General features: G+C 41.6%; 1 protein-coding gene across 3 annotated transcripts in view; it reads right to left on the minus strand.

Annotated features, from left to right (window-relative positions):
- The window catches only part of notch2 (notch receptor 2), a 47,395-nt gene extending 28,290 nt beyond the window's left edge, over positions 1-19,105 (minus strand). For 2 of the 3 annotated variants that reach the window (XM_083970419.1, XM_083970418.1), the window contains exons 1-2: positions 18,543-19,105; positions 3,828-3,909 (exon numbers count right to left, since the gene is read on the minus strand). In XM_083970419.1, the coding sequence (XP_083826545.1) occupies positions 3,828-3,909; positions 18,543-18,615 (155 nt within the window). In that variant the 5' untranslated portion in view covers positions 18,616-19,105. Of the gene's footprint in view, positions 1-2,633; positions 2,739-3,827; positions 3,910-18,542 lie in introns of those variants that run through there. The other variant, XM_083970420.1, reaches the window with a different exon arrangement.
- Positions 19,106-25,619: the final 6,514 nt, after the last annotated feature.

A 25,619-nucleotide genomic window follows, 5' to 3' on the forward strand; every position in this document is an offset into this window, starting at 1 on the left:
CTCAAGAGTCACAGCTGTCCCACCAGTGTGTGTACTTGTGCCTCATAGGGTGGGTGCTGTTTCTGCTGTGGAGGTGTGAAACATCCCTCTCATTCCCCTGTCCTTCCTCTGACAGACTTGGAGAGGAGACGTGGACATACAGAATAATCATAACACAAGTGTCTGTGAGGTGACACAAAGTGTCTGAGACTGACAGACAGCTACAGCAAGAGCAAAACAAACTCCCAAACAAGCTCTACAAACTCTCAGATATGATCGGGAAATGGAGCATCTACGACTAAAACAAAGAACCAATAAAGTGCTGAAAAAACAATGGCAGAGGCACATGGATGGTTAAACAAAATAAAGAAATGGTCTCAAAGGAGTCTTGGGTTGTGGGAGAAGGATTAAGAGGCCAGGTGAGTTGTGTCCAGAGGCATCTAAATCCCTGAAGCAGTGGGAGGGACCAAGGCATGGATGGATGAGTGACAGTTTGATGAAGGAGGCGTAGCAAGAGGGAAATTACACTCCTCTCTCCGCTCCGCTTCCCCTTGCCTCCCTTCCCCCCTCGTTGCTGCTCTCTCATCATTAGTAAGGAGTTGCGCTCCGAGGTATTCCTCCTCAAATTACCTGAAAAGAGACATCCTCTTTTCTTTTGGCCCTTTCTCTTCCTCTGTCTGCCCAGCAGGCAAATTCTACCTGTCAGATCAAACAGGCAGCAGGTCTACACAACACAGTAACCGTCAGTCCTCACTCTCTTTTTTTAAGAAAATACATAAAGTCATGACAGTGCCTATAAGAGAAAAAAAGTGGAAAAAAAAAAACACACACTGAGAGGGAAGGAGAGTTAATCAGTTTACACCATGGTCTGGCAGCGGACAAAGAGATCTTGTTCAAAAGGAAAATAGATTTCGATCATCATATTGCGTGCAGTCTCACACTTGTTTAGACCCTTCAGGTATTAACTCACTGAGTCAGACTCTATGTAAGTGTTAGAAATCGTTTTGTGGCCTGCAAACTTTGTTTCTGTTCCCTTGGCCTTTATGCAATGAAATAATACTTGTGTCCCTTCAGCAATGACGTCAGTTACAAATATCTAGTATGCAAACTTGTGACATGCACAAACCAACATAGAGACACAAAGCACACCTCTTTTTCTCATACCCAGAGCCGATGGCTTGCAGTGTCACCGGTTAGACGGCTTCTCTGCAACCTGCCCTGCAAGGCTGCAGGTCGACCTCTCCCATGAAGTTTTAACTTTCTCACACAGAATTCTTCCTCTCATAGATAAGACACTTGAGCTTTCAAACCACGCAAAAAATTCAAGGACATTTTCCAATTTATTTTCCTTCTACTGTCATATTATTAGTCTGTGCTACTACATAGCTCTAGTTTAACTAGAGCAGCTGTGTTTCCAGAGTTTCCACTGTGTATGGGAAATCTGACAAAAGAGGTACTCAGGGGAAGTTTAAGAATGACAAAATGCAAAGGAGGTCATTTTTTTGTTAATCAAAACAGGACCTCATCTCCACTGTGAAGCTTCCACTGTCGATTATCAAGCAAAAACAATTATGGCCTCACCCATGTTATCTATGATGTTTTTCTTTTCTTTTTTTTGTTATTACATAAACTGAGAAAAGTTAACATGATGGCTCTTGTTCTTCCTTCCCACTGTCTACATTGAAAACAGGTCGGCTAACCAAAACTAGGAAACAGATGTAACTGTCCACCAGTTGGTTGTGACTCTTTTTAATAAAAGCCTGTCATATCAATTGTTGGTTTAATTACAGTTACACCCAGTCTGACCCCAGGCATGATCCATGTGACATAATTACACTTGTCTGAGCCAAAGGGCCACAGTACTGTTTGCTTGCAAATGGGTTCCTTTAATATATTGAGGAGACTAATGCACTCATAATTACATTTTTACACAATGAGCCTTTTGACCGGCAGCATAGCGCTGATGGGACCAGACAGGCAGGGCAGAGGCAAGTGAGTGCATTTGTGTGCACAAATATGTGTGTGTGAGTGTGTGGCTTTTGTGTGTTTTTTGGCAGAAAAAACTCATCGACTACTTAATCAGTCTAACAGTAGGCCTGCGCTCTGTCAGCTGACTTTTCTAAATGGAGACTCCTCTGTGTGTTTCTCCAGGGCAAGAGGCCACTCTACCAGTTTTCTTTATTGTAAATATCATCATTTAATTCAGAGGGGAAAAAAACACTGACTTAATGGTAAGTAATAGAGACAGTCTGGCTGAGAGCGAGCAAGACTAAATACAAGATAGATGTAACAGTCCCACTTAAAATGAGTAATCACTAGTTCCCTGGTACAAAAAATACACAAAAAAATATTACATGTAATATTATTTATAATCGCAATTAAATTATAGTAGAAGTAATAAAAACAACATAATAAAACTAAAACCTAATAGGATGTGGTCAAGCCTTAAGCTGCTGCAAATGAGTGGAGTGTTGTTTTAGAGACACAAGCCAGTTAGTACTGGCATAATGCACTGTTAGACTGGTGTGTGTCATGTCAGCCCATATTAACAATGCAGTTCTGAGTTTTTAAAAAACTGAAACTGCTCATCTTTCTTTAGATAACCTCAAACCTTGTCACATCTTTATTACTGCCGTAAACAAAAAAGTCCTCACCTGGCACCTGCATCATGTTAGTTCAAACTGCAGCCTCTAACTGACAGGATACAGTCGGACCAAATCCCATCACACTAATTCAAGCCTTGCTTGACTGGTTATTTGTATGTTTAAGAGTTGACTGTAAGATCCTCTGTCTGTGCTAATACAATAGTAGACTGTCAGGATAGGAAAAGAGTCTAGTACTCTCAAGAATGAAAAAAAAAAAAAAAACATACACACGCATGCACACACAGATACAACACACAACACACTTCTTTCCACGTGCACAACAATGTCTATTTAACCTTCACTTAGACAGTGGGGATGTCAAACACTGATTATCGAGTGTTGTTTCCTCCTCTCCTTTTTACAGAAGCACCAGAATGTTGCAATTCCAAAAACTCTGGGAACAGACGGACAGAGTGATTCACATCACATTTGATGAAATATGATCAGGTTCATGAACGAGCTATGTGTGTGTTTTTTTGGGGAATTTGGCTTGGGAGTGGCAACACAATTATAAAGATAGCTCAGTCTTAATTACAAACTAGGCTAAGCTGTCAGAAAGTGGAAGGCATACATCACCGAGGCAACTGCTCTCCTATACACTAAAGCACTTATCCCTCACGGTCCGATTGGCACCACCAGCAGTAGAGGAGGCTTGCTTACTTACAGGTTATTTAAAGTTTCCACAACAATATGGCATGTGCCAGGGAACAAAAGGTATTACTGACATGCGGTAACAATTAACCCCTAACCCCCTTTATGACTGTGATTCAGTCATGTTTAAGAAAGTTTTTTTTTTCTCATCAGTTACAATGAATGGGGCAATAAAAATGTCTTGTCAGTTTCTTGACATCCCCCAGAAACAACAATTCAATTGACAGTAAAATATGTTGGCAACGTCTCTACATGTCAGTTGTATAGCAACAAGAGAGTATGTAACAAAACCCCCCAAATGTCCTAAATAAGATCTTGGAGGTGGAAATGTGTGGATTGGTATTGTTCCCAGTACTGGTGTACTTTGTCAGACAGAGCAGTCTTTTATTTCCCCCTTCATGCCTGAGCAAAACCTCATGGTCTCATGCACAGACTAGGGTTGATCTAAAAACCCCGTTTCTGTACTGGCTCTCACATCCAACAATCCCTTTGAGGCATTTCTATGGTTACATTCACAGTTTTGTTGTAGTGTTACTGTAGTGTCACTCTTACCTGCAGTATTCAGTGCCATTGGCGAAGGGCAGACATGTGGCGTTGTTAACACAAGGCGCTTTATCATCCATACATTGTAGAGCTGCAAAAACAAGAGATGGACAGTCAGAGAGGCACCTGATTTGGTAAAGATGTTTTTTCATTTTTTTTAAGGGTTACTATAAGTCACCAGTGTTGCTAACTAAGGGAATGAAGCTATTTATTAAAGAGAATGGAGAGGGTTTGCCTTCACATACTTATGACCTTCCAACCTTAAAACAATAAGAGACTGCAGTAGTGTCAGTTTCTCATTAAATTGCACTCATCTATATATGAAGAAAATGACTGCTCCCTAATAAGTTGGTTATCCACTCTATAGGACAGCAAAGTATAACAGCATGCAGTTTATTTCATTTCTTGACATATCTACTCAGATACATAGACACCAATGTAGTGTTGTCCTAAAAAATACTAATACTGTTCTCATGTTCATTACATAAATGACGTATTTAGGTTACTTATGAGTCCCTCATAAGCAGCGTCGCTTTAGACTTGCTTCTAAATTTCAAAGTTGGCACTGTTCATGTCATTCAGGGTTTCCCTCTCAAAACTGGTTAGGCGGAGATAACCCCCCACATGCGTTTGCCACCCCTCTGAGGGAAACCCTCTACATCGTCTATAGGCGTCTCCTCTTTCCCTTCATCATCGCAGAGAGATAACGCAGAGAGCTCACCACCTATCCAGCCAGCTATGCAAAGCCACCCTGGAATCAGCCAGTGGTCACAGGGCGGCCGGATGGGCAGGCAGACAGAAATGAGCCTTGACGAAGACAACAAAGCCCAACTATCTCCCCGCCAGTGAGATACTCATAGCTAGACACATCAGCCATTGTACAGCTTTCAAACCGCCAGAGACACATGGCTCAAGTGGTCTTCACGCACACCATACCAGCACAACATGCTGGACAGAAAGTGTGGTGTTCTCAGTCTTTATTTATCGATGAGGGATGGTATTCAAATGAAGGAAGACACTATTTAGTAATACAGCAAAACTACAATTAATTCTTAGCTCTGTGCATACAAATGCTGCTATAGTAACAGTTACTTTCATTTAAAGTCTCACAAGTGTAAGTGGTTACGTGATGCATCCCCACTCACCAGATCAGCGCTCTTTTTACAGAACTGAGGTAGGTCAGCTGATTTCGAAGAAACGCCAACAATGTCTTTACAAAACAGTCATTGCAATACAGGAAGTGTGCTCAGCAGTGGTGCTACTTCCTGCACCTAGATTAATCACAGTATCACTCTAGTTTAAGAGTCCTTAAGTAGACACATTAACCATTATTAACACTCCTTGGCACAATGTTGCGGTGTTCAACGTTTTACACACATGGTTCAAGTGCTTAGACACACAGGGTCTAGTTTCTGAACTCTGCTCTGAAAGTAAGGGCAGGCTAATGCCTTGGAGCCAGACTGAGAGACATAGTCCATTAGATATGGGGATATCATACATAAACCACTGTGAAATTTGTAATCCCAACAAGCATGCACACACGCACCCACACCGCCTCTATGTGCATACTTGCACACATCCACTGTAATAAAGTGTGAGTTGATATCAGACTGCTGCCGCTTAACAAAAGACCACACAATATACTGTACTATTTTGGGAGTACTTCTGTTCTTAGCAGATATACAGTATGCTCACTACAAGTCAACTCATGGAAATCATGCAAATATAACAGCACAGCGCACAAAAACATATTATGCACACAGGCCTGTTATATGGGGGGACTTTCACTTTTGGGTATGATAACATTTAACTCAGATCTAAAACAAAACCATGTTTAATCTGTTATTGAATATCATAAATCATAAAAAGTACATCCAATTAACTACCTGACAGTAAATCAGAGCAGCACCACATACTATGGCAGACTACCAGTCATCTGTGATCTTGCAAATAGCAGATAATAGCTAAATCAGACAATAAAGGGGAAAGCTGTTGCGGGCAGGGAACTGAGAGGACCAACACACCACACGGGGCAGGAAGGGGTAGAAATGGAAGTAAGAGAGAAGAGGCTGAAAAAAGCTGCTGACGTCCCCTGACTGGTTTGACGAGCTTCCCATACACGCTGTTGTAATGCCAGACGCAATGATATTACCAGATCTGGAACAGCCTGCTTCCTATTACGCCATTTTAACACACCACCACAGACACACAGACACACACCTATTACCCCGTGCTAAATCTAAATGGAAAAGCAGCAGGGCCAGACAGGATGGGTCCTGCTTTGCTCTGCCACCATGTAGCTCAAGTGACCCTACAAGTTTTCCATCATATTTAACAGCTCTCTAAGCCTGTGTACAACCCCATAGTGGTGTAAACTCGCTACCATCTTTTCTGTACAAAAGTCTTCGAGGATCATCTGCCTCAATGACTTCAGACCTTTTTTTTTACAGTCTATGCTTCAGACTAGTTGCCCTTACACTCATGGCCATGGGAGCATCATCAGAGCATCTGAAATCCTGACCAACTACAGAGGATGTTGGGTAAAAAAAAAAACGGAGAAGCACTGAGCCCTGAGAGAGTAGAGAGAAGTGCTGTGCGAGATGGACAAAATTTAATATCCAGATATCGATAATTTTATATCCCGATAACGAAATATATCCCTTTCTTAAAATTACATTATGTACAGGGTTTTTCCTGCATAGAGAATATGGTGGCGGCCGCCACCACTACATTTCTCACTGCCAGTCAGTGTTTTTTTTGTTTGTTTTTTTTTCCTCAGGCTTTTTTGTGCATTTATTTTGAAAGCACGGAGCTGCTAGGAGAGAGATAGGGAGTGGGGAGAGGGAGAGAGGGGACACGCAGCAAATGGGCCGCCAGGTGGAATCTAACCAAGCGTCTGCAGACTCACAGTAATGGCCCTAATGGCCCTAATGGCTCGACTCGACTCGGTTTAGGTCCTTTTCCATTACAGCTGAGTTCTTCATAGTTCTCCCCAGCGGGGGCAGGGTCGTCATATCACGGCGACTACAGCCGCGTCGTCTCACTCTCTTTTTTCGATCCTCTCGTCAGGTCCAAACTCACTCGTCTGCACCTCGATCACGGACCACAGCGTGGTTTTCCACACAGCCATACCGACGAGCTAACGTGTCCTTTTTAGTTTATCATTTCCTCTCCATCACGTTCTCACTACAGCTGTTCTGTTGTAAATAAACACACGTGCTGCAACCCAACTACCGAGCTGTTAGATGATTGGCTGTTTGCCTGTCACTCGTGGCGTCCAGGGACGATTCAATGCCCCACATCCTTGAGTTTAACACTGCAGACTTGTATCAACAGAACAAACATGTCCTGCGACCCGTAGTAACCCAGTAGCCTATTCCACATGTTAAAATATCACGCAGCACTAGTAGAGAGAGTGAGAAGGGAGGGGTGAGTGTGTGCGCTAGCGTGGAAAAACGCAGAGAGTTCATGTGTGCAGCCACCTACAGGGGGAGTCAAGGATGAGTGAAGTAGATAACGGCAACCTGCAAGATCGTGTGGTGCCAAAGACACTGAACTCGACGAACTCGGCACGTGGAGAAATGTGATACAATCCCTGATGAAAGCTCACACCATGATATCTAGACAAATCACAGGGGGTAAACTGGGGAAGAAGTGTCATTTTAATAATAAGGTAGGGCCTTTACAGTAGATAAAAACAAAGTCACAGAGATAAGAAGTTTAGTCTGGTCCGGAACAGGCTCGGGTTTATGTCTATTTTTTGGGGTAAACTCTAGTGCACCAAACTTCATCCCCGTCTTTTCTAACCATTTTTGTGAAGTTACATCGACACTTTAATGATTATTTTTTGAACTTTTTGAACACTTTTGGATACTATTATTTGTATCATTGAATGTTGGAAATAAAAATCCTCAATCGCAACTGGCCCTGTTTTGTATCTTAATTTGGATCTTAATTCAAATTTTTTTCTCCAACTAGGGTGAAAGTTGATGACCTACCATCACATCCTCCTACCTACAGTAGAGGAGCTACTCAGGGCTCTGCTCACTTTACACCACCCACCTTATATCTGTGAAATCAATAGAATATGCAGACAACATAATGATTACAGGTCTCGTCTCGAACAAAGATGAACCCCTGTTACAAACTGAGGTGGAACAAGCTGTCACTTCATGCACAAACAATTAGCTCCTGCTTACTACAGCCAAAAGCCAGGGACTCTGCTCTGAACTCCAATTAAAAAGCTAAAAAAAAAAAAACTTACTTCCTTAGACAGCTTACAGAAGTATTCTACTGAGCCATCATTGTGTCTATCAGCACATCTTCTATTACTGTCAACAATGGGAAAAAAACTACAGCAGAAGGGGGAGTGGTTCGCCTATGTTTTTTGGATACCTTGTTTACCGAGTCTACAGTATACTTGCAAGACTGTTAAGCAAGCAAAGAAATCATCAAGTAAGCTCTCACTCCTGTATATCTAAGAGCACATAAATCTATCAGGTCATTATCAATGTGTGATTAAAAAGGGCAGATGAGCAAAGAACTGTGTTACATACATGTGTGACTGCACAACTCACACTGGCAGTAAAATTCAAATAAAACAAAATGAAATTCTCAGAGTTTGTAAACAACGAAGTGATTCATTACGAATAACGATGTCATTACACATTGAAAGGACTGAGCACTATATTGTATGTCAAGCTCAGAACAACAGCTTTGTATCCTCTCTACCTTGCTTTTCTCACACTTCACTATCAATGACCCATGGACAGGAAAATTTCCCAGGAATGAGAGCCTTGATAAGACTCGATCGACAAAGTCAACAGTGAAACTACAACCAGATGGTGTGAACTAAAAGGGAACACAGAGAAGTTACCTGAAAGGATGATTACTATTAATTGGACTCTTTCTGCTCATGATGCCTTGTGTGTGTGTGTGTGTGTGTGTGTGTGTGTGTGTGTGTGTGTGTGTGTGTGTGTGTGCGTGTGCATGAGAGCGAGAGAGAGACAGTGTGTTGATAGCGGGACAATTTCTGCTGTTCAGTGGGGCCAGGAGGAGATGAGTTTGTCATTTCTAATGATGGAAACTGTATCTGTAAAAATGCCACGCATAAATATGAAAACATATATTGTATGTTAAGTCAACTATAAATCTAAATATGGCAGAACAAGTCAGAAAATCAACAAAATAGTTTCAATAAAGGGGAGTGGAAACAGAGTTTTAGAAAAAAAAAACCTTGTAATGGCACCTGCTATGACTTATTCTACAGTGAACGCATTAATGTCATGCACTCCACTTTACCACAAAGCCCCAACATGAGGATTAAAATAGCACGAGTGTCTGGGGGGGGGTGTACCTAACCACAAAGTCCCCCAGTTATGTTCCAGGGGGCCATTTGTTGCAAATCAGTCCATCGAGTGATTGCAGCACCATCCATGAGTTCAAAAGAGATTTGTTGACTAAAACAAACAGGAGAAAATGTAAATGTCTGAAAGTGGGAAGCAGATATAATATTAGAAAGGCACTTCTCAAAATCAGGGCTCTGAGTATAAAATATCTGCAATCTAGGCACTCTACAACAACCTTTGTTGCATCTACTGTATAAAACATGTCCCTGTATCAGTAAACAATGAGGTAATGTTCACCTGACATAACCTAACCCAGCCCCAGGGTTACTTTTGCCAGCCAGACACAGTTTCCAGTGTATTAGAGTATTGACAGAAGGCAGCCTCACAGTCATTGTTTACAATAATGCCTTCATCAGCAGCACAACTGAGGATGATACAGTTACTGAGTCCTCGAAGTTATAAAGCAGACTGCTAATCAGTTAATCAACTAATCAATATAGCTCTAGTGATATTAAATCTGGGTCAAACATCCATGTTTTGTAGAGGCTAAATTGTGAAAACTGTTATTTCAACCAGAGCTAAAGGCACAGCCTTTACAGGGGTGCTAGCATGGCTCTAGTCTTCTAGTACTGTTTTTATTTAATACCCCCCTCTATTCACTCTCTTATGAGTATCACTGCTTGAATATCACACAATCATTCATATCAACAGCTTACTAATGATTTCCACTTGCACACTATGTGAATGTGACAACACCCAATTTTAGCTTGGCATTGCAGAATAGTGATGTGAAAGAAAGGGTTTGCAGCAAGTTGATAATATGGCAGTTAATGTCTGGGCTTCATTGTGTCATATATGCTGCAGCTTTCCATGATAAAAAAAAAGAAGAATGTTGTTTCCCCAACTGCTGGAGAAATAGAGTCATGGCAAAGATCTGGTAGTTAATACTGTACTACCTGTGTGCGTGCATAGTATACACATCCACACATACATCATACATACGTACCAAAATATATCATGTTGTAAATAAAACACAAAAGAAAATAATTCAATAATAATAATTCTAAGGCAGGGATGGGTACCTTTCACACTTCAGAGTGTGCACGGAGAGGAGGGGCTGTTCACAGACAGATCTGTTGTCAATGAGTTTCTGAGAGAGAGAGAGAGCGCAGGGCAAGGAGGTCTACAAGGGAATACAATTTTTCACATTTTGTGTTCGTGTCAGCCAGACACTCCTCCACTCTCTCACAGACACAAGGGTGCGTTCAGGCACCAAAATGTGGTACCGTTTGATTTTACGTGGATCAATGCTCGAGATTACTGTGGGAATTCAGTCGGCACCAATAATACAGTACATTTAATTTGATGGTATATTAACCTGAGGGACTACAAGGAAAAAAAAATATTGTGCATAAACAGCAGTTCATTTGTTATTCTCTCCATTGAACACTTTTTACTACTAGAATAATTTACTGAGCTGTCTCTTCTAAAAGAGGACATTGGATTTCGTGAACTGCAGGGAAAGTCAACAACCACAGCTGCTTTTGGAAGTACAGTGAGTGACGTCACTTCCATTAAAGACTTTAATCAGAAAACCCCTCTAAATACAGTTTAAGAGAAAAGAGGTCATAGGTAACACATTTTGGTTGTCTAGACGAAACAAAAATGTAACGGCTAGTCAAGTTGTTTGCTCTCAGCTGGCATCACGTCGCAGCCTCCCTCAGCACTCGCCACTGCTTTGTCACTGACACCCACAACAGGTCCCTAGAGGGATCCAGCCATGTCTTGAGGAAGAAGAAAAAAAGACTGTCAGAGAGGTAGAAAGAGGAGGGGTGAGGGAGGGAGGGGAGAGAGAGATAGACGGGCTTCGAGCTAATAGCTGAGGATTGAGGTGGGGAAGTAATTCTGAAACTCCAGACAAAGACTCGCACACGAATGGGTGTCCCTGAGCCCTGGCACACTTCCATACAGCAGAGGGCAGGAAGTTGTTCGCGTTGAGTGAGGAAGTAACCCCATTTCCTGGAATTGCTGTACAAGCCTCTAAATCCAGTCGGCCAACAGTCGTCATGGTAACTTGCAATAAAATACCCTTAGCTCAGCATGGAAGGAGGGAGACGAGGCTCAAACTAAACACTATTACCCTGAGGGAAGCTGGCCCACACAAACAGCCGAGGAACCGAGCAGACAAACTTTAAGCTTAGGCTTGAAGATTTTGGTCTCCCTGGTCAGCTTCAGTTTGAGGGTGGCGACCTACAGTAAGAAACAGGTCAGTGCCAACAGCAACAACAAAAAGCATGTCAATGTCATGTATCAAACTGATCTTTATCAGCAAAGATAAAGTCATTTTTAAATACATTAGCATCAGTAAAACTTGTTCCACTTCCGATCCTTTCTTTAATGTCACTTTTTGCACTCTGGGCACACCTGCTGTCAAAAACACCCTGCTGCTGCCTGAGGTCAAAACACTGTAACCTATTTGTGAACCTATTCACCAGAAATGCACAAGTGAACCGCAGACGAGCAAAAAAGCAGGCAGCGGTTTCAATTGATGAAAATGGAGGACAAAAATTCTTTGATTGCAACAGGCCCAGTGACGACTCTGCTGACCTCCCAACTAAGACGGTCGCCTTGCTGTTGAAATCACTTGAAAAAGTTGGGAAAGGCTCATCTGAAGCTCATCTGAGTGCATCAGGCATGGCTGAGCTGTTTTGGTACAGCAGGACGCACTGCTGGCTTGCTGGCTCAGTGTGTGGTGTGTGTGTGTGTGTGTGTGTGTGTGTGTGTGTGTGTGTGTGTGTGTGTGTGTGTGTGTGTGTGTGTGTGTGTGTGTGTGTGTGTGTGTGTGTGTGTGTGTGTGTGTGTGTGTGTGTCTGTTGAAGGGAGAAAGAAAGAGACAGACAGAAACATAGAGTGCAGAATGCAGGGACTTTCCCTGGCTCATTCACATCCAGACTTTTTTTTTCCTTTTTTTAACCTGTTTCATGATAAAACAAATAAGGACTTTTGTGACATAGTGAGATTTGGAATTTACTTTTAACAAGGGTTGCAACGGAGAACATTTATAATCATAACAGCACTGTTGCAATCCTGCATACAGTAGTAGGGGTGATGGCTGATAATGTCAGTCGATATTCAGCATTTTTACGATAATCAGCAGTTTTTTTGACCGATAACGGATTAAATGAATTTATTTCAAAACACTCTCCTTTGGCTCTGACGCAGCCGTCTCTGCCTGAGGTCATCACTCTTGGCTGTGTCACAATGTCCCGCCCTCTGAACTAAGATTTGTGTTGGAGTTCATGTTATTCTACAAAAATGTAAGGTCTTTTTATCACAGATTTTCACAGTGTACGAAAAACAAACAACCAGTATACTACTGTATTCAGTCTAATCCCAGGTGTGTTATTCTAAAATTTGACACCATCTTTATTGCAAATGAATATCGCTTTTAAATATCGGTTATCGGTTTCCTTGAGTACTGTATTGGAATCGGCCTTGGAAAAAAAACATATTGGCCGTTCAGAAGCACATGGTACAAAGTCTAACTCCCTTTCATCCACTTGAGTCAAATGTTTTATGTTCTCAAATATTTCAGAGTTTTCAACAATGACAAGGACCAATGACAACAATATCTCTTCATGAGAATTCTGCTCTCATAGCGAGAGACATGGGTGGTTAACCACCACAAATGACTTAAGTTAGACTGGTTTAGCCAAACATAAATTTAGGCTTCTCCCTTCATCCTCTTTACACAAACTCTATCTATTCATTAGCTTACCATGAACTATACTGCTTATCATTGAAGTCATGGGTGGTTTAATCCAGTCCCAGTTGACACTGGTGGGGTAGACCCTGGACACGTCCCAAGTCTGTCAAAGGACCAAGACCATTGGCCTTTTTCCACTACACAGTTACAGCACTACTCAGCTTTACTCAGCTTTACTCGGCTCTACTCGGTTTTGGTCATTTTCCATTACAATTGAGTACTTCAACGTGGAGGGGTCGTCATAGCACGGCTGCTACGGTCGCTCCGTCTAGCTCCCTTTTTCAGATCCTCTCATCAGTTCCAAACACAGTCGTCTGCACCTCGATGACGGACCAGGTATGGTTTTCCACACAGCAGCCATTTAACAAGGAGTAACAGTCACAGCACAGATTAGCGGTCGCTGTTGCCGGTGTGTTTTTAAAAATAGCAGGTCTGATTCTTGTGCCGGACATCGCGCTCATTACTTTTCCAGTGATAACACTCTGGCCAATCAGTAGCAATCAGTCAGTTGATACTTAAAAACAGTAGCAGGTACCAGGTACCAGGTACCAGGTACCTATACCAACACAAGTTGAGTCGAGTGGAGCCGAGTAGTGCTAGTAGAAAAGGACCAATAGACACAGACAACTATTCACTCTCACACTCTCATTATGGGCCATTAAGAGTCGCCAATTAACTGACATGTGTGTCTTTTGGTCGAGGGGGGGAAACAGCTTCTCTTGCTGTGAAAACACACAACCTTCTCAAAGTTAATCACAGAGGAGTTTAAAGGACAGGTTTGCGTATGGGTGACACTTAATGGGAGCAAATGGACTACAGCCTGCAGTCGGTGTCTTTCTATGCACTGAACAAGCTCTTTGTTAAACTACGTAGGTTTTCACTAGGTAATCCAGTGCCCCACCTAAAATCATTCAGTAATCCAGCACTGCAGCAAAAAGCTTTCAGTTCAAATCTAAAATGTCACCTAAAAAGTTTGAAATATTGTCCATTGACAACATTTAAAATTGGTTAATCACATCCACTGCAACGAAATTGAACCTACAACTAAATCAATGGTGCAGAGCAGAGAATTATTGAAAAGTATTTTTTTCTCAGCTTTTCTGTGTACTTTCCCTCCTTAACCTACCTGATGTGCTCTGCTTGGTTCATTACTCCATGCGCCCTGCCTGCCTGTTTCCAGGATTATGGGGGTGTGCTGGCCAAGGAATGCAGGCCGCAGTAATTCCCTGTTAATTTGCTAACCTGTTCAACAGTGCAGACACAACGCTCTGTAATCCCCTCGACCTTCACATCCACAATCACTGCCCTCTATAGTAACAGTGCATGTGATTCAAGCAGGACATCCACCTATTGCTTTATTCACATTTTGACTGGTATCTATTCAGTGTGGGAGGATTTTAAGCTCACTAACAGTAAACCGGTCAAGCAAGTACTATGCGTGTTGTATTAGGCATGTGGTGGTTAAAAAAAAAGAAAAAGAGAAAAAAAAGAGAGTAACAGGCCCATAAATACTACCTCCACCTTGTCTGATATGCATTTTCATTTCAAAACCTTAATCAGTAGCCCTATGGGTTTACATCTATTCCAAACCATCATGGTTACAGTGCACACATGCAATGTATGTGTGGGCATGGAAACAAATACTACATCTGGGCCACAGCCCCAGTGATTCATAGAGCTATACACATTATTTACAACTGTCTCCCACAACAACCAACAAGCATGGGACAGAAACACATGTGGAAGCCGGGTTTTCTCACTACACTATCAATCAAGGCTGGAGAAGGCTGGACTGTATATAACCTGAAACATGAAGCAATGGCAAATTTGTGTTACCAAGACTGCAAGGAGTGGACAAGAAGAGATAGAAACAATCCATGGGGAAAGCTTGGAGGATGTTACTGTAAATAATATTTACTACTTCACTAAATATGTCCTAAGTAATATTAACAACACAGCCGAAGGCAGTGGGTAGAGCTGGTGGTAACTAAATAATGCAGTATTGTGAGCAACTCAATAAATAGCTTTGTTTTCAGAGCACGGGGCAAATCATGGCACAGATAAATCACATTTCACACCAGGCTCTCGCATAGGTCAGATGCAAGTAAATCATGGGCGGCACAATTGCTGGCCTTTGTCAGTTTGTATCCACAATGCAACACATACACACACGCAAATAGATACACACACGCATGTCAGCTGTCTGCTGTTTGCACTGTGTAAATATATGCAACCATCCAAATGCCCACACCATGGGGGTAACACAAAGTCGTGTGCCACAAAGATGACACCTACGCTTCCTCAAGAATCAGATTAACATTTGGCTACAACACAAGACTGTAGAGAAGCGTTAACAATGTTCTTGCATCAACACAAATGGGCTTCGCTGTCCAATTTATCACTAAACTATGCACATCTTAACTATAATGGCACTGCATGCAACTTGCAACATTAACAGCTCAGTTAGAAATTCTTGTTAACTAATACCAGTGTACTTGAAGGACAAGTTGTTATTGTTCTTTTTGCATTGACGTCTTTGTAACACTGACAGTGTAATCTACAGTCAAGTGTGTCTTTTTTTTCTCAGGACTACTGTGCTTTAACTGTCAAGTTGCATGTTAAGTTGTGATTACAGCAAGTATTTCCACTCCACTGTCACAGTGGGGGATCATTGTTATGGCACCCCAATTCTAGACAAACTGTTCATCATTACGCCAGCTGAGTTGTGTTGCACTAAACTGTCTTTAATGTGTGGATTGCAGCCATTTTCTGACCCACAATCATTTGTCATGCTAGAGCTGTAATTGTGAAGTTAAGATAGTGCTAATTCAAACCTGCTGCTTCACATTAAAAAAAAACAGCATAGGCTACATCTGGCAGGCTTTTACTGTGAAGAAGCTACGGGAAGTGCAGCTGTATTTGTCACAGCAGTTAGCTAAGCAAAGGACGGTCAACTCCTATGATCACACCGACATTTTCACACTGTTTTGTTGATTAGCCATTTCACATAACACAATCTCATTCACAGTGAATTGGTTAGACAAGGCAATTACTGGAACATGGGTGGCATGGTATGGTAAACCTCCCTCTTGTCATCAAGGTAAGCAACACCTCGTACCATGCCATCCTACCATGTGGAAGATCCCTTTAATGCACACACAACACAACCGGTGACCACAATGGTTGTAGTGCAATGTTATGACTAAAGTGCTGTGTCCAACCATTTGGATAACCTGCATTAGCCGTAGAAAAAGCATAGGTGACGATGGAAAAGAGTGGACAAAGCGTGTGAGAGTGTCTGTGAGCAAGAGAGGGAGAGAGAGAGAGAGAGCGGGAGGGAGGGAGGGAGGAATGTCAAACACCAACAACATTCCAGTGCTTCTCCTTGCACTGCCTGCAGCACTTTTACTTTGTCTTTTTTCTTTTGTGTAACTTCTCTGTTCACAAGTCACCAATAGTTCGTGAAAAAAACATGAAAAAGAATAGCAGGGCTACTTGTGTCAACCCTAAAAAAAAAAATCAGGTGAGATTAAATCAATTTACTAGCAGTCATATATTCCCTTACATATCCTAATGGCTGAAAAGGCTGTAGGCTATTTCTCCCTGCACATTTCTCACACACAAATACAGCTGAAAAATAGCATAATATCCATATCAATATAATCAGAAATTATGATATACGCTGAAAAACATCAGATCAAAGCCAAACTAAGGTTTGAGGGACAGCACAGTCTGGGGGGTGTAGTCAGGACTTCATTTCACTGCTTGTTGTAAGTGTACACTTTAACTTTGCATGTGACAAATAAAGAATCTTGAATCTTGAATCTTAAGGTAGCCTACAAACCATGAGGTCTTTAATTCAATCATATTTACAAATCAATAAAGACGTTGTCCTTCAAACAGACATTCTGGCCAAAAGTCATAGTACTAATTTGAAAAGGTCTACTGTTTCGCAGTTGACAGTGTGAAAATTACACATTTTGGTTCATCTGGTCTCAAATTAAGGCATTTAACACTGTTTTGGCTCTTTGCAAATAATGTGGGTTAGAGACAAACAAATGTGCTATGCGTCGGTATATCTCATTTAATCTCAAGCATAATCTGTATTAGACACACACAAACACAAATAAATGGGTGTAGCTGTAAAAAAAAAAAAAAAAAAAAAATCAACGCTGTTCATAACATTTTGCTGTTTTGGAAATGATCCAGGTCTAACTTGGCCTCTAGCACATTTGAGTTGTAGCTAATTCAATAAAAACATAATGTTTTGACCTAGAAGACCTTATTCAACCAACTCTCTTACTCTATTTTGTTTAAGAAGTAAGCTAGTTGCGTGAGCCACAGTGCCCCACATGTCTTTCCCTATTTTAAGCACAACAAGCTTTCACTCTTCATGGTTCCTATTCCGCTGTGAGTTGACCCATGGCCTAAACATGTAATTAAGGACCTGCTTTTGAACCCTAATTAGAGGAGACTCATCTGTGTTTAATTAAAGTGGTGCAGTAGGATATAAACCAGTTATCCCTGTCCTAGCTATGGTGCATGCAAGGACACTGACAGTAACTCAAATGCACAGTGATTAAGAATATAATTTCAGTGATTGTTTATCTCTTGATCAGTTTAAAATCTCAAATATTTCTCAATGCTACTTCACATTTCAAGAGAATACACTTGCTTCAATGACTGAGCCAAAAATAAATGAGGAAGGTGTTCAATCCCGAGAGGTGGTGATAAGTAGCCTAATACTAAGGTTGTGTAGCCTAGATGATGGAAATAAATCAGTAAATCCCTGAAACCTTATTTCACCGCATGGATGAAAGGATACTATGTGGATATTTACCTTATTACCCACATTAATTCACTTCACCGATGTCTGCTCCTCTAATTCAGTGTGACAGGCTAAACAAGTTTCAGTGTCCATTTTGAATTCCTCCTCTTGCTTTACAACATCTGGGCAGCGGTGACTGAGCTCAGATTCAACAGTGCGTACTACTAGGCCTCAGCATCCATGTTAATGAGACCTTTAATCCTTTGACTCAACATGAACTTGGTTTTTATGGGGGCGGAAAATCAGTAATAGTCTTTTAATTATGGGAATGTGGTCCGGGGGGTATTTTGGTATTAATAACTCGAGAGCAGTGATAACCACGACAGTGGGCTACAAATGATGGGGTAAACCGCTGCTGTAGGTGCTGTGTGGTGGTGACACAAACATTAAAAAAGGGTATTATAGTTAAATGAGTGTAGCTTAGCTGTCGTGTGTTTTGGACATAAGGCCATAGCCTACCTATTCAAACGCAGTATGAACCAAACAAAAGCACCCCAAAGTACGCCTTTAAGTTGGTTTTTACACCAAACGTTACAAACAGGAACAGTTTTTGCTTGTTTAAAAAATAAAGATAAAATAAAAAAGTTCGCTGACTTTTGTTTCCCCCCCACTACAACTCACCTAAGCCAGTCACACAAGTGTAAGAGCAGACAGTGTAGGGATGCTATGTCTGCCGTAGCGCCGCAGATGCAGAGGCAGCAAAACGTGACCCAGACAAGTTGAAGCGTTAGAGGAAATACGAACGATGCAACTGTATAACAATAAATAAAATAAAAACTTACCCAGAGAGAGGTGGATGAAGCATAAGATAACGACTAGTGACTTGCCCGAGGAGTAACCGGGTATCTGCTCCATATTTTCTGTAAAATCCACATAAGGTCGCCAGCCCGAAGCTGAGCTGTCTCCCGGGACGAGTTAGTTCTCACAAGTTCTCGTTAGAAACGACTAACACGCAATAAAGAGGTGGGGGAAAAAAACACTTCTAGTCCAAACTTATAACATCTCAGTATTTTTAACATGTGTAACTGCTACGTGCCGTCACGTTAAAACCGTGTAAAAATCACATATATTGAACTTCTAGCCAGCGGTCCACGGCGCAGAAAGTCTTCCAACTCTGAGAGCTGAGCAGCCACTGAAGGCGCTGGGAGCGAAGACACAAGCACACGTATCCTTCCGCTGAAGTCAGCGGGGATCTATCGACAGGCTGAAAAGTTGTTCAAAAAGTTTTTTTTAAGCTTTATCTTAATTATGGCGTTTTCGTCGCTGAAGAAAAGTCTTACTGCCTGATATATTTGTTATTTCTAGCCCGGGACAAGACCAGAACACACCAAAAAAGACACCACAGGTTTTCTTTCTGTGTCGCCACGGCGGAGGAATTTTTTTCTCTCATTTTTCTACTTCTCGGAGCCTGGTATGACTCAAAATTAACCCGTTCAATGAGCTTTTTTTTCTTCTCTTTTCTCCACCCCGTGAACTACACGTTTTTTCCCGGCATGTCATTGAACTCCCACTCTTTGACTCTTTTTTACATTAACAAAACCATTAAACCTAGGTACTGTGCCTGGTGTCAGGTCTACAGCGTTGCATCTGCAGTTTACAGGTAGCCTAATTCAAGCATGAACATTATTTTGACTTTGGAGCACTTAGAGGGGTAGAGGAAAAGGGTGGCAATAGGCTACCTTCTCATAAACCAGCCAAACTTTTTTTTTTTTTTAATGGCTTAACTTTGTCACTCATGTTTTTCCCGTTTCTTGTTTCTTGAAAACCCATAGATCACCACCTTAGTTCAGTGGGTTATGAAACAAAAGGAAATGTAGAGCTCAGGCAGGTGAGAAAACCAAGGTGAGTTTCCATTCGACCAGATTAATCTGTGCTGATGCAGTCTGTTTACCTGCAGGTTTCAGGTTAGTCAACACTTTCTAAGGTTGGTTTCTCAGGTTCAACTTCTGCAGAAGTCCAGAAAATAAATGTTGAGGCAGCTGCAAATATGATTGGGTGATCAGGAGAAGACATATTCAATTTTTTAGTTAAAGTTTATGGAATATTTGTAGGCTAATAGGCCTATAGCATTTTTATTTTTATTTTTATTTTTATTTTTTTTACTTTTTGTGGAATGTCATAAATAAGAATCAAAACCTTAAAAAGTTATATATCCAGTTAAAAAAAAAAGATATTGTTCATGTTAAAACAAACAACGATTAGTTTGATTAATCAATTAGTCAACACAAAGAAACCCACCAACATTTTTGAAAAAAAGCAAAAATATCAAAGTTTCTTAGGTTCTACTTCATAAAGTGAAAAAATAATTTGTTTTATTTGTTTTTCATATCATTGCAAGTGTAGCAACCCCCTTTTTTTATTACTCGATCGGTTAATTTTTCTGGTGAAGAAGCTTGACTTTTACAGCAATATCTAACCCTCAATTAAAACCCTCTCCTCATGCACAGACACATTCACACCAGTTTTATAAACAGTTTTTCAACCACAGACTTATTATCCCCTATCAGCCTGAATGATCCAGGTGTAAATCACAATAACAAGACCACATCTCATCCCAGTGATTTGTTTGTCTTTACACCCTGTTAGAGAAACATTGCAGAGCCTCCTGCTGCTGCGACCGGCCCTCTGTCCTCTATTCAGCCCCGCTCAAAGGCCTGGAACAAGGGGGGAGCAAATTGATCTCCTCAGGGGTCCGTACTGACAATTCTTTTGTTGCTTGGGCCAATGTCAAGCTCTTGCTCTCCATGCGTGGTTGGGTGTCAGGTGCTGGCACGACAACAAACGCTCTTGAAGCATTTGGTCAGATGATGTTATTGTTGATAAACCCTGTCTTTAGTTTGCTTTTATTATCCATCACCCAAACATATGAATCCACTGTCACAGATGCGTCTCTCCCTAAGGAAACCCTGTGTTCTTATTTTGTAATCATTTTCTCCATGATTGTAAGGTTGTAGATTCACTTCGATTCTGAATTACTACTTGCAACACTTTGATAAATCTCATATTTCATGTTAAAGCCATTGGTTATTAATGCTCACAGTAAATCACCAGAGGATCACTTTTGTCTGCAGCACTGTTTTCTTTATGATGTCACTCCAGATGTGGGCTTCTATAGTTTGGGAAAGACGTGTGAGCAAGGGTGTGGATCTGCCTCGTGAGCAGAAAACGCTGATTAGTTCCTCTTTGCCATTGCTCTGATGAAAGACACACAAGTCTCACACAGTTGCAGTGGAAAAATAAAGCATGTGAAAACAATGTGTTGCCAAAGCTCAACATCACTGCTGCTTTAAATCCATTTGAACCACTGTTGTATTAAAGTAATCAAGAACCCGTAATTCGAATCCCTTGCTTGAGATGATGTGAACTCGCCAAGTGTAACGTTGGTTAGATAATCACAGTTTTAACAGGCTGCTTGCTTCATTTTCAAACTACAATTCACAGTCAGATACAAATGCAAAACAATAAATGTGTCGTGACAGTTTTGCAGCCACTGCATGAGTATAAGTTTGTAGGTATAGCCCACCAAGGACTACTAATAAAACTTGGCCTGGATTACAGTCATCGGTCTCTGCCATGCTGGCGGGATGGCTGCTTTCATCAATGTTGGGCCTCTTCACACTGATTCAGAGCTCATCAGTCAGGGTGACTCCAGCTGTCAGCCCAGAGATTTATACTGCAGAACATGGTGTTCAGGGGGTAGATAGTAATGACTGATTACACATGGGAGGGTATGAGCATGCGTGTGTGTGTGTGTGTGCGTGCGTGCACTCCCCTTAACCATAAACACGCCGTCATCCCCCAGCATGATGGCCATGGGAAACTAAATCAGTGCTTGTCAGTCAAGCAGAACGTCACCAGGCCTTTATGTTCTAAGATGGCAGGCGGCAGAGTCAGTACGAAGTGTGTATATATGATTCCTTTCTATAATTAGTAGTGGCAGGGACTGATTCACTTTTCATTGCCTGGCTGTAGCAGCTGATTTGCCTGCATAAACAGCTTTACATAACTGTAGCGGGTCTCATTTATTGCTACTGGATGCGTCTATCTGCTTCATAGACACCTGATACCTACGATTACACTTTTTGCACCGTAGCATTTTGCAAACAACACTGTTAAACTTTAACGTAGCTATGTATGCTTCCCTGAGATCCTTTTTAGTTAGCATAAGTGTTGACTAGCAGGAACTTTATGCCGGCTTTGCCGAGAGCATTCATGCAGGAGCACTGGGTGTGAAGTTCTGATGTCGGCTGTGCCCCCATCAAGCCTCTTGCACATGTTTCGTGTTGAAGCATCGTCTCTCTAATGTCGTCTTTACGGTGTAAGCAGATCTGGGGGACAGGAAGCTAAGGGGGGTATATTTAGGGTTGATTATCACCTCCTCCTCACTGACCCGTTTTGTAAAAGAAGCTGTCTGCAGACAGCTTTCATTTGCGTTATGTCTACCCTGCTTTGGCTAAAGGTCCTGTGGATATTTTGAGTAAAGGTTTGAATTTAATCAAAATATCTGGGGTGGGAGGTGGTGTTCTGCTCCGCTGGCCTGACTATGATAACAAGTATCTCAGACTTGAGAGCATATCAGATCAGTTTGGTTTCAGATCACGTTGACACAAGCATCAACAAGTGTTAGTTTGACCACTAGAGCAGGGCCATCAAGATGAGAGGCCACCCGATGTCTAATTTACAGAGATGCAGAGCTGATTCAAAGGTTTTCAAGCATTTAATCACAGTAAATCATTTTCCTGTGTGAACTTGGGGGTTATATGAGCCAAATGTCAACACCACCACACATAAAGTACACAGATCAGCTCTAAATCTGTGTAATCATTTACTTGATCAGACATGGGTTGCTTTACAAAGAAAGTTAACCATGCACACGTTTTTTACTGGCTGACTTTTATTATAAAATATAAAGATAACGGACATGCAGAATAGCCATAAATAAAAAATGTAATTGCATAGTGTCATCATTACATTGAATTGCCCTTAACTAATTTACTGTGGCCATATATAGCGTTAAAATTTGCCTGAAATTGTCATCTGAGGTTGTATTGTAATCGTCAAGAATGAATTACAGCATGCAAAACCAGGAAAAACATGTAACACTCTTTCCATAGAATCTCATTAGTTGTTGATATACTGTGGCTTTGGACATATAGTATGCTGTGTGTTACATTGCTGTAGTGCGATGCAGTACTGAGCTTCCTTGGGGAAAACCTGTATTTTGTGAGTATACGCCGCTGGTGTGAGAAACTAAGATAGCCCACGTGAGCGTATGCGCACGTCCTGGCGTTCCACAGTGGTCAAAGGTGGAGAGTCAGCAAGCGCGAGGGCCTGGTGTGACCAAGTGTGATGTGGGCAGAGACCACAGCCAAGGGGTCCCTGATGAGGATAAGAGGGGAATTGGCACAGAGGTGGGGAAACAGGTGATGAAGGCAAGGTGTGAGGAGCTGGAGGAGGAGGGACGTGTGCATGCGAACACATCCTGTAAGGTGACCTGGGGCTCTGGCAGGGCCAGGTGGACAGGAATGTGCTGTTGTGTGTAGATGGGATCCTCCCTCGAGCGCCTCAGCCTGCCCACCGTCACCCCACACTAGGAGGCTATTTATATTGCACTGTGGGAAAATAACAGCCCAAGAGGTGTCATCTGGGTTCTGCAAGGTTTATACTTCCCTACCCACACACACGCAACATGCCTGCAATCTCCTTCAGTCACAAACAACTTAAGGACAAAACATTTTGTCATTTGCACATTGGCACTACCACTGCTGCTCAGTCTAAAACAGGATTCGACTGTATTCACACGGTTTAGATTTGACTGAGATTTGTGCAGAGGAGCAAGTTGCTAAGCTAGAAACACAAGTCAGAACTAGTTTGTGGAACCCTTAAGTAACACTACCCGGGGCAATGACCAGGAAACACATTTTGGATACTGTGATAGACGTTACACAAACATATAGGCATGCACACACACACACACACACACACACACACACACACACACACACACACACACACACGCTCACAAACACGACGGAGATGCATTCATGCATGCAGAATTCTCATTTGTGGAGAGCAAACATTCTTCAGCCCTCTAAAGCTGTGTGACTTGGAGGAATATGATTTACTGGTGTGAGGTAAAACATGGAGATGGAGATAAAAATAAATTAAAGGTGTTAATTTTGAAGTAGATAAGCATATGAATATGCAGCCACTGAACAGATAACTTTACTTTTGGCAAAATAAGAGGGCCAGAAAAGACTGATTATAACTATCTCTGCAGTTTTGTGTTACTTTCGATGATGCAATTTAGTTCAATGCAAAAGTTGTGAAGATGATTGTAATGTGATGTTGAAAAATGATTGTCAATTCACCATCACTGCATCAGATGAGCTCAAGATGAACATAATGATTCCTGTAACCTAACTCGTGAACTGTACCTTTGAGTTTACTGATCATTGAACATTTGATCACTTAAGTGAAATATGATCTCTTATGGTTGTTGTTAAGTGCCTTGGATGGTATATTTAACTGGTGGGGCTGATTTAGTGAAGGGAGGGATATGAGGGGACATGTGACCTCTGCATGTAATCCACCATAACAAATCTGCACGTTATGTTGCCGATGATATTTGGATTTGAGGAAGGTCTCAGCGAGGGCAAATTCACCCCCTGCCGGCCCCCGCCCAAGGTCGTCTGAAGCTTTCTCCCATACATTAACACAGACATTTAAGCACAGATGTATGCACACACTTATGCATGCACCAGCGCTAAAACATAAACAAATGCACATTTAGCCCTTCGTCCATCATGTCTTGGTCCCTGAGGCCCAAAGGTGCATTAGGTCAAACTAATCTGCCACAGCCCATGGTATTTACCACATAGACCAGATGACAGCACTGAGGACGGGAAAGAGAGCTGGACTGATTCTAAACCAGGAATAAAGCATAATATATGGGTTGAAATTATGGTTTGTGGGGTTTTATTCAGCCATATAATGATCCATACATAACGTAAATGCCCAAATATAAAAAACAGGCAGAACACAGACGGATTCAAAGCTGTAAATGACCATGCAAGGGCAAAAACTAAAGTGTTGTAGGATAGAATAAAATAAAGTATACTGTAAATGCCATGTAGTGTTAACTACTATTTATGACAACAGCACAGTAAAATCACTAAAAGTTCACATAACCTTTAAATTTCAACAGAAGCAACTAGAATTTGAGTATCTGACATCCTCTGGTGATGAATTTCTACATCGTCTCTGCCTAGTGGGGTCGTTCTCAGTCATTTTTCACATTTTCGTCATGCTCAGTTCCCATCCCAACAACTGTGCGGACCCGGTTTTTCTGCATGTTTGTGTGTTTTACTCACATGCTGAAAGTTAAAGAGAGTGTAAAGTGAGTGTGCTCTGCCTATCTACAAGGGTTACTTCTATCATAAATTCACAAGCTGCTAAAAGACAGGCATGGCTGGAATTCACACTTCGGCCCTCACTTTCTCACAGGCTCAGCTCAGTGTTGTGTGTTTGGATGTGTGTCAGATATGACACTATGAATAAACCAACAGTCTTCTCCAGTTGAAGAAATGTAGAAATAAATCTAAATCTAAAAACTCTAGGAAAGACACTCGCTCATGTCTGTGAACTAAGCATCTCTTCCAGTGCAACATGTTCATGTCTTTAAGTTCCTCCTCTGTGTCACCTACTCTCACATTTCTCTCTTCCCACTCTGTGTACTGTTTTTGTTTATGGCATATTCTTACACACCTAAACGGTGATTAGAGCACTCAGCGAGAGATCTGAGTAAATATATAGCGCTGGGAAAAAAGATAATTTATTGCATTGGTTTTATTACAGAG

The sequence above is a fragment of the Trachurus trachurus genome (assembly GCF_905171665.1).
Source record: "Trachurus trachurus genome assembly, chromosome: 4".
Classification (NCBI taxonomy): Eukaryota; Metazoa; Chordata; class Actinopteri; order Carangiformes; family Carangidae; genus Trachurus; species Trachurus trachurus.